The sequence below is a fragment of the Megascapheus bottae genome, chromosome 4 (genome assembly GCF_031878675.1).
Source record: "Megascapheus bottae isolate mThoBot1 chromosome 4, mThoBot2.hap1, whole genome shotgun sequence".
Lineage (NCBI taxonomy): Eukaryota > Metazoa > Chordata > Mammalia > Rodentia > Geomyidae > Megascapheus > Megascapheus bottae.
The window spans coordinates 37,769,119-37,779,258 of record NC_143512.1 but is presented as its reverse complement, the minus strand read 5'-3'; the positions used below and the strand labels follow the sequence as shown (position 1 = coordinate 37,779,258).

The window sequence follows — 10,140 nt, the reverse complement described above, 5'->3', positions numbered from 1 at the left end:
CTGTCAGTACTCAGATTCCTGACTTCTGGCTTCATCCTTAAGTTTAAGGCTGGGGGACTCTGGGGGCACTTCTGCAGTGTGCTTACTGGTGTGGCTCTAAGCTCTTAGGGGAGCCCTAGTGATCACATACCATCGCTCTCATTCTACTCTTCTCCCATGGTCTCCTCTCTCTATCCCGGACATTAGTTTGTTGGAGGACAAGGTGCAGACACTCTCGAAACTGCTGGCGGCCGTCCCCGCAGTGTCAGCTTGCCCTCTGCTCCTTAGCTCCAAGCATCCAACTGCCTTTGTCCTCAGCGGAGGGCACTCTCAAGGTCCCCCTCCAGGGCGGGGGGTGGGGAGGAGGAAAGGACTGCCTGCGAAACGAGGGGGCGTGGCCTTGGCGCTGGTCCACGCCCTCGGTAGGGAGGTGTCTTCCCCCGCCCCATCCGGGAGCGCGCTACCGACCACGTCACCCGCCTGCGCAGAGCGGGCCGCACCGCGCGCGGAAAAGCGCTGTGCGCATGCTCTGCTCGCCGGCCTCCCCCCCCCCCCCTACGGCGCCTGAGGGGGCTCTCTCCTGGAGGGTTCTGTCTCCCCCTCCCCACCCCTCCCGCCGCCGCGGCCTTGGCGGCCTCGCCTCCCCACGGGGCCCCGCGAGCGCCCGGCTCTCCCCTCGGAGGCCGGTGGCGAGGCGGTGGCCTTCCCGCACGCCCGTGCCTTCTCCCCGCCCCCCTCCCTCAGCCCCGTCGCCCCGCCCCGGCAGCGGGGACCGGGCGGAGCGGAGCGGGGTGAGTATTCCTGCAGTCCGGGGCGGCGGCTTCGGGAGCCTGCTTCGCACACGGCCGTCACCCCCTCTCCATGGACGGACGGGGAGGACGGACGAGCGGGCGCGGTGCGCAGAGCCGCCCGGCTCCTGTCGCTCCAACGGCAGGCCGGACGCGGGCCTCGCTGCGGCGGCGGGGGGGGGGGGGGCGGCAGCACGCGGAAGGACGACGGGAGGGCGCCGGTCCCCTCCCCGCCACTCCCCACTCCTGCCGCGGTCCAGGGCCGCCCCCTCCTCCAGGGTTCCTACCTGGCGTTTAACATCTCAGGGAAAGCCAGCCTTTGTCCACGTGAGGCCGAAACAATGGCTGTGACAGAGGAGCTCCCCACACCCTCCTCAAGACCTAGCCATGAAGTAGGGGCAGGTTTAAAGGAATTGACCCCCACACTCTTCGTTGTGGTTAAACAGAAATCATGAAAATCTTGGCAGTAAGATAGGGTCGTTAGAGGGCCATGGCACGTCAGGTCCGCCTGAGGATCAGTTAGGGAAGGTGCTTTCTTTGACATACTATTGACCAGGGTCGCACTGGAATGATATGTCTTCCCTAAGAGAGATGCTAATTATTTCTCCCTAGGAAGGAAAAGAGATTGCGGTTTTGTTGCTTTATATGATACTAATCCTTTTTTGTTATCTAGCTCCACAATATTGAAGCTCTTTCTCCATCTCTTCCTCTCGGAGAGTTTTCTGTCTTGTCGATCCTGGGGCTTGAACTCAGGGCCTGGGTTCTGTCCTTGAGCTCTTCAGCTCAAGGCTAGTGCTCTACCACTTTCCCAGTTTTCTGGTGGTTAATTGGACATAAAAGTCTCAGGGACGTTTGTGCCTGGGCTGGCGTCGGAACCATGATCCTCCGATCTCAGGCTCCTGAGTAGCTAGGATTACAGGTGTGAGCCACCTGTGCCTGGCAGAGTTTTCTCTCTGTTCCCAAGCTGGTCTGGAACTTCAGGATCAAGATGTCCTCCAACCTTAGCTTCTGATTAGGTCACACTACAGGCCCCACCATAGGCTTTGTGCTCCATCAGTCTTCAGTATTTTAACTTACTCCCTCAAACGCTTTTGAACACACTTTACTGTTTCAGATCTTTGCCAGAGGTTCACTTCGTTCCAGTAATACTATAGATTGACAAAGACTTCCATTCTTCAGCGACAAAAAGTTGATGCCTTTTAGGATTGGAGAACAAAGTACTCAAAAAAAATTTATTGTAATGTATAGAGGGGTTACAGTTATATTCTGCAGATAGTAGGTGCATTACTTCTCACACATTGGTACCCCTTCTCATGTTTTTATCTCCATTTCCCCCCACTTCCTCCCAATAATCTTGTTTTCCTCCCTCAAAGTACTCTTGAGAACTAAATATTGCTACTCAGGGCCTGTTTTAGGATTCCAAGCAGACATTCTTACAAAAGATGAAATATGGGCAGAAACTCTTGACCAAAAAAAAAGTAAAACTTAAATATTGAGATATTAAAATTAAACTTGCAGGGTATGGAGATTTTTTACAAAATATTTTTATTGTTAGGTGTATTGGCTCCTGCCTATAAAACCTATATAATACCAACACAAAAGAGTCAGAGGCAAGGCCAGTTTCAAGCTTGAGGCAAGCCTAGGCTATATATACATATATATATATAATTGAAACTAGTAGAGATAATTCTAAATTTATTTGAATATGGAATATTACAAGATTGTTTCCTCTGTCCAGTTCTTGTCACCAACTGATCTATTTAAATTTTGAAAAGCTTAAGAGATTTTGACAAGGTTTAGAGATTTTCCTAGAAAGTAAAACAATTGATCTAGGCATAATGTTTTAGGCTATTATATTAAAAAAAAATCTCAAGGTAGGCACCAGTGGCTCATAGCTGCAATCCTAGCTACTCAGGAGGCTGACAGAGGATCAAGGTTTAAAGTCAGCTCAGGTGGGAATGTCTGTGAGACTCTTATTTCCAATTATCAGAAAATAAGAAATGGCACTGTGGTTCAAAGTGGTAGAGCACTATCCTGGAACAAAAAAGCTCAAGGACAGCAAGCAGGCTCTGAGTTCAAGGCCTAAGGCCAACAAAAGAATCTCACTTCACTAGATTCTCCTGCCTTCACCTCCCAAGTACAGATGTTACAAATGTGTTACTATGGCTGGAAGAAATTTTAACTTTTTGTTGTTGTTTATGGTGCTATTGGTATAGTTCTGGGTTTGGACTCAGGGCCTTATGCTTGCTGGGTTGGCACTTTACCACTTGAACCATGCCCTGTTTTTACTTTATTTTTCAATTAGGCCTCTTTTGTTTTTTTCTTTAGTTAATTTTCAGAAAGGCTTCACATTTTTTCCCCCCTAGGCCTATCCTCAACCATTATTCTCCTAATAGATGAGAAACAGGTTCTATATGAAGGCATTCTTAGAAAGAGGTTGCTGAGAAATACATAAGATCCTCTAATGTGCCTAGCACTCCCAAATCTCTAGTAGGTTTACAGGATCTGAAAAGAGTAATTGGTAATTTTTTTGGTTAGGCTTATTTCACATATAATATCTTTCCAGGAAAATCTTTTGTCATCATTTCTGAACTCAGGAACTTAATAATGATTTCTCATTGCTCACTTTTTTTTTAATGGCATCTACTTTGAATTGTAAAGCTATTTATAAACTTCCCCCCACACCTTGATTTTCCTGTAACCCTCAATCTTCTCTCCAGACAGACACTTTACTGGTCCATGCTGTCATTTCAACCTGTTCCTGATTCACTGTCTCTCCTTGTTTCCATCGTTTTTTCTATCCTGTATCTTTCTTTCAATTTATAATCCTGGATTTAGTTGAAATCTAATTCCTCTAGGGCACAGGCTTTGGTTCCAGACTGCCTCAAGTCATATTGCTCCCCTTAAGAGTTATTACTTTGGAAAAGTTGCCTATTTTCTCTAGGTCTCAATTTCCTCGTCTGTGAAATAGAGAAAATCATAGTAACTTACCTTACAGAATGCTACAAAGGTTTGAGCACTGTAGTTTTTGAGACATAGTTAAGATTTAATCCATACTAACTTTTTTTGTTCCATTTTAATTCATTAAACAATGACCGTACAATTTATCACTGATTTTTACTGCTTTTTTTTCCTTTTCTTCTTCAGTACTGGAGGTTGGACTCAGCCTTCAGCTTGAAGGGAAAACTGTCTATCATATGAGTTATATCCTTCTGCTTTTTTAGTTTATTTTTCAAACTATGGACTCTCCCAATTCCCCCATCCCCCACCCCCCACTAACCTTGGGATATGCAGCCTCCTACCTCCCTCTGCCAGGTAGCTGGCATTACAGCTGTGGACCACTATGTCTTGTATTTAATTTTCTAATGTTCTTTTCAGTTGAAGCTTTATTATAAGTTTGTTTACAAACCATTAAAGGCAAAGACTATGTACTATAGACATACACATTTAAACAGGTTTAATTTACTTTATTGAATAAAGACCCTGTTTTATAGCTACAGTTTGAACTTACTCCACATGGAAATGGTGTTATGGGTTTTTCTTATGATGGCCATTGAATTGCTGATACAGAGACTTGGTGGATATGTTCCTTTCCCAGAGTTTGAGAAGGGTTCAGGCAGCTGTAGTTCTTGGAGACAGCATCAGAGGTAGATGTGGTGACATTATCCAGGGTGGCAGAGCAGCCCTTGGTCTCAGGGTTACAGTCAGCCATGCTGGACATCAGCAGTAGCTTCTTTGGAATAGTTTCTGAGATGATACTGATGCACTGGGGACAGCGATGTGGCACCACCACAGAACCTCAGTGGCCTGGCAGCTTACATGCAATGAGTCACGGCTTTTGTTCCCAGAGTCACTTTTCTGGCATAGGGACAGTGAAGGGCTTGGCTATGATGGTGATCTTCTGGAAAGCCATGGCTCCCTCCATGGAATATTTAACTCCTAGACTGAGGTTGGCAGTACCCAGTGGTTCTACATGTCTCGAGCCTGGTTCAGTAACCAGCAAGTGTCTGCTCCTTCCCCAGCATCTCTTCACAATCTTATCCTTGAGATATGTTCCCAGCAAAAGAGTCGATAAACCCCAGATTCATTCCTGGGCAGGGAAAAAAGATCTCTGAGGATTTGATCTTCATGTCCTTGAGTAGGTGGCTCAGGGTCATCAGGATCCATCGGCTCCTTGTCTGTGACTTGCCTATAGGGACATGGACCACTGTGGATGTTCCTCAGCCCCCCGGGCCCCACACTCTTTACTCTTTCCCACCAGTAGCACCTGCTAGTTGGTGCCCTCAGGTGAAAAGAACTATATTATATATTAAAAGTGTTAGAAGAAAGGGGCAAGTCAGTGGCTTACATCTGTAATCTTAACTACCTAGAAGGCTGAGATGTGAGAATCATAGTTTGAAGTCTGGTAGACAAATCCCAGAGACACTTACCTTCAGTTAACCAGGAAAAGCTAGAAGTACAGGTGACGCTAAAGTGGTGGAGTGTCAGTCTTGAAAAACAAAAACCAACTAAGCAAGAACAAGAGGCCTTTAATTCAACACACAGTACTTATGAAAGGAAAGGAGCTGGGAAAGGAGAGACAGAAGGAGAAGGAGGGAGAGGGAGTGAGGGAGAATGAGGAAGGGACAAAAAAAGAAAAGAACAAGGCATCATTGTGGCACACGCTTGTAATCTCTTCATTCTCTTCTCTCAAGAAGCTGAGGCTATAGAGGTTGACTTCAAGAGCTTGGTGCAAGCGCTATTCAGGGCTGCAGGTTTTTGAAATGAAATTGGATGCCTGCAGACAACTATAGCTCCAATAAAGACTCTTAAAAAAAAAAGTAACAAAACCAGCTCAGGGAAAGTTAGAAAGTCTTGAAAACAAAGGCTGCAGGCAAGGCTCAAGTGATAGAGCACTGGCCTACACCACACCCTGTAAGTAAACAAAAGCTCAAGATAATTCTGGGATTAAGTATCATGTTTTCTTTCTATTACTTTCCCTTTTCTTCCTTGCTTGTAATTTTAAATTTGTATCTTGTGGCTTAGTGGTAGAGTGCTTGGCTAGCATGCATGAAGCCCTGAGTTCGATTCTTCAGTATCACATAAACAGAAAAGGCTAGAAGTGGCGCTGTGGCTCAGGGATAAAGTCTAGGCCCTGAGTTCAAGCCCCAGTACTGGCAAAAAAATGTATTTGAGGTACCTCATAACTATGTGTAATTTAATGATGAATCAGAGACATGAAAATATGAAACTTAGATAAGATTAGGGTGAGATACACAGAAAAGTATATTTGAGGGCCTAGTGGTAGAGTGCTTGCCTAGCATGCATGGAACCCTGGGTTCAATCCCTGGATACCATATAAAAAGAAAAAGCTAGAAGTGGCACTGTGGCTCCAGTGGTAGGGTAGTAGCACTGAGATGAAGAAGAGCTCAGGAACAACACTCAGACCCAAAGTTCAAGCCCCACAACTGATTAAAAAAACAACACAAAAAAGTTCAGAGACAGTGCCCAGGCCCTGAGTTCAAGCCCCAGGGCTAGCAAAAAAAAAAAAAAAGAGTTAAAAAATGTATATTTCAAGAGATTTACATTTTTGTTTCATTTGTGCATTTGCAGGCCACAGATTAAGTTCTAGGATTCATGGTGGTCAAAGAAAATGTGGAAACATCACTTACTCTGCTAAATCCTAGTTTCCCGTGATAAGACAATTGGGAAGCAAATGCCTTAGGAGACTCCATCATTGTGGGTTCCCACATAAGCAAACACAAATTGAACTCAGTGGAAACTGTCATATTCTAGAAAACAACAATTAGGTTTAACCACAGGCTGACCTCTTAAGTACTTTCCACTGGAATGAATTAAATAAGGCTATTGCTCTTCTTTAACCATATATTTAACTTTATGTTGTTGGGCATAAGAATCTTTGCTTTGTAGCTTTTGTGAAGTCTCAAACTACTCGAATTCTTAAGCTTCCTGGTTTGTGGATCAGTATTACTCAAAATCTTTTAAACTCAAACTCTAGTTCTTGGGCTTGAACTCAAAGTCTTGTGCTCTCACTATTTTTGCTTTTTTGCTCATGGCTGGCACAAGTCAAATCTCTACTTTGGACATTTTGCTGCATCTCTCATATTTGCTCATATTTGTCTGTCCAGGTTGGCTTCCAATTTTGATGCAATGATCTTAGTATTCTGAGTAGCTAGGATCATAGGTGCAGACCTCAGAATGCCCAGCTACAAAACAACTCTTAAAATTTTTAACCTGCCTTAGTTTGTCTTCTAATACTTGGAAATAAACAGTGAAATGTCAAGTTGTGGTCAAAGATTTCAAAGCATACCATGAGAAATCCTGGAGTTACATTCTCTAGACTTTGTTAAGCTAATAAGGAGACTCTATTGTGCCTTCTCCCTCAACTTCCTCTCTTCCCCATTGCTGAAGACTGAACCCAGACAATGGCAGACAAGCGTTCTACCATTTACTTACATTCATAATCCTCTTCTGCCATTTTTAGGAACTGTTATTGAATTTCTGGGGTCATCTTACATGCTATAAATTATATATGTCCTACATTCCTACTTATCTATCATTTTTCATCTCTATTTACCTGTATGTAAATGGTTATCTTTCTATTTATACTCTTTTTAGGCTCTGTCTTTAAAAAACTTTTACTTGTTTTGGAAATGTATTTGTCTTTATCTGTTGGTCCTACATACATTTCAAATTCAGTTGTTCAAGAATTGCATTCAAGCTAGGTGCAGTGGCTCATGCCTGTAATCCTAGCTACTCAGGAGGCTGAGATCCGAGGATCACTGTTAAAAGCCAACTTGGCTATGGCTCTAGGGGTAGGGCGGTAGCCTTGAGCTGAAGAGCTCAGGGACAGCACCAAGGCCCAGAGTTCAAGCCCCAAGACAAAAGAGAGAATTACATTCAAGCTGGGCATCTATAGCTCTTGCTGTAATCTTGTTACTGAGGATGTTATGGTTAGAGGATTTAGGTTTGAAGCTAACACAAGAGACTCATGTCTAGTTAACTAGCAAAGTGCCAGAATTGGAGAGAGCCAGCCATGAGTTGTAGAGCAAAAAATTAAGCAAACAAGAAAGTAAACAAGGCCCTGACTTCAAATAAACAAATAAGGCATTGGAGTCTTCAAAATTCTATTTGTTGATGCTTTCCATGATTTTTGTAGGTAGATTTGGGTATTTCTTTCCATGAAGACATACAGAGCAAGCAATAGGATATTATAAATGCTGAATAAATGAATGAAACAAGAAGGTACATTGATCTCTGAACAAAGACTTTACAAGAAATATTTTAAGATAATTTTTTTACCAGTATGAAATGTCCAGCCATTTACTTAATCCTTCCCCTCCCACAAAGAAAAAAAGCAAGAGCATTTGGTAGTATAAAATCATATCTGTTTATATTCAGACTAGAGCTGAAATTATAGCTTCTTTTATCATGTGTAGATTTTCTGTACTTGCTTATTTCTTGGTTGATTTTGGTCAGAATCATAACCTATCAGTTTCTAGTTCTGGGCTTATTATCATATGTACTGTCCAGAGTTTGTTCTGTAAGTTGCATTCTTCAAAGACAGCAGAAGAATTTGAATTGGTGAATCAGCTCAATTCTTCACCATTTGTGGTTTATTTCTCATATGCTATACTTCAGTTAAGTGTGTCTGTTTAAAACATAAGCATATATGCTTTAAATATGCACCCAGATTAGCATAAGAATAATCATACAGAAGTATTGATACTGAAGGGGCCGGGAGTTTGGCCTAGTGGTTAAAGTGCTTGCCTAGCATGCATGAAGACCCGGGTTCGATTCCTCGGTACCACATACATAGAAAAAAGCCAGAAGCGGTGCTGAGGCTCAAGTGGTAGAGCTCTAGCCTTGAGAAAACCCAAGGACAGTGCTCAGGCCCTGAGTTCAAGCCCAGGACTGGCAAAAAAAAAAAAAAAAGAAGTATTGATACTGAAAAAGAGAATAGGAATGATTACAACTGAATGATTATAACTGAATTGGAAAATATCCAATTGATGAATAGGTTTGAAAGTTGAATTGAAGAAAGATACTATACAAGCAGAAATATGCAGTTTACATTTATTTACTTTAATGTTTACCACAAAGTATATTATCTGCTCATTCTTGTGGAGAAGATTGCTGAGGGTAATTTTTTTTTCCTGGTGTAGGTAAACTGTTCTTTTTCCCTTCCTGGCACTGGAATTTGAAGTTAAGTCCTTGCCCTTGAGTCATACCCTCAAATCTTTTGACTTTTCTTTGGTCTGTGGTCTCAGACCTGATCCTCTTACTTCTGTTTCCCAAGAAGCTGGGTTATAGGCATGTGACACTTCATGCACTTTATTTTTGTTTAATTTGTTGTTATTAGGAGTCTTGAACTCAGGGCCTCACTGTTGGTTGGCTTTTTTTTTATGGCAGTTCCATTTTTTATTGTATTTTATTGTCAGGATAATGCATAGAGGGGTTACAGTTACATTGATCAGGTAATGGGTACATTACTTCTTGAACCTTGATACCCCTTCTCATGTTTTTGTCCCCCTTTCCCTCCCTCAACCCCCTTCCAATCTTGTTTTCCCTCTTCCCTTCCCTATTTCAAATAAATTAGTGTACATACAGTATACCAGTAACAAAGTCAGATACAGTAATCACATGAGATTATTGATTGGCTTTTTTGTTCAAGGCTAATGCTCTACCATTTGAGCCACACCTATTCCACTTTTTTTTTTTTTTTGCCAGTCGTGGGCTTGAGCTCAGGGCCTGAGCACTGTCCTTGGACTTTCTCAAGGCTAGAGCTCTACCACTTGAGCCTCAGCACCACTTCCGGCTTTTTTCTATGTATGTGGTACCGAGGAATCGAACCCGGGTCTTCATGCATGCTAGGCAAGCACTTTAACCACTAGGCCAAACTCCCGGCCCCTATTCCACTTTTTTTTTGTCAGTCCTGGGGCTTGAACTCAGGGCCTGGGCACTGACCTTGAACACTTTTTGTTCAAGGCTAGCACTCTGCCACTTGAGCCATAGCACCACTTCCAGCTTTTTCTGAGCATGTGGTACTAATGAATTGAACCCATGGGTTTGTGCATGCTAGACGGTCGCTTTACCACTGGCTATGCTCCCGCCCTGCTTCCAGCTTTTCATTGGTTAATTGGAGATAAGAATCGCCAGGGTTTTTTTTCTGTCTGGATTAACTTTAGATCTCAGCCTCCTGAGTAACTAAGATTATAGGTTTGAGCCAGCATCTGGATGATTCATTTTCTTTTTTTTTTTTTTGTCTCAATGTTCTAGAATTCTCAAATGTTTGTTAATACTTTAAAACATTTATTTTTGGCTGCTACATTAGATAATCTTTTCAGTTAGAGCCTAGGATTTCATATTTAAA

General features: G+C 43.0%; 1 protein-coding gene across 5 annotated transcripts in view; it reads left to right on the top strand.

Moving 5' to 3' along the window:
• Positions 1-645: 645 nt before the first annotated feature.
• Atg10 (autophagy related 10) overlaps positions 646-10,140 on the top strand; it is a 244,070-nt gene continuing 234,575 nt past the window's right edge. For 2 of the 5 annotated variants that reach the window (XM_090331681.1, XM_090331677.1), the window contains exon 1: positions 1,047-1,159. In XM_090331681.1, the coding sequence (XP_090187807.1) occupies positions 1,109-1,159 (51 nt within the window). In that variant the 5' untranslated portion in view covers positions 1,047-1,108. Of the gene's footprint in view, positions 771-1,046; positions 1,160-10,140 lie in introns of those variants that run through there. The other 3 variants (XM_090331679.1, XM_090331682.1, XM_090331678.1) reach the window with 3 other exon arrangements.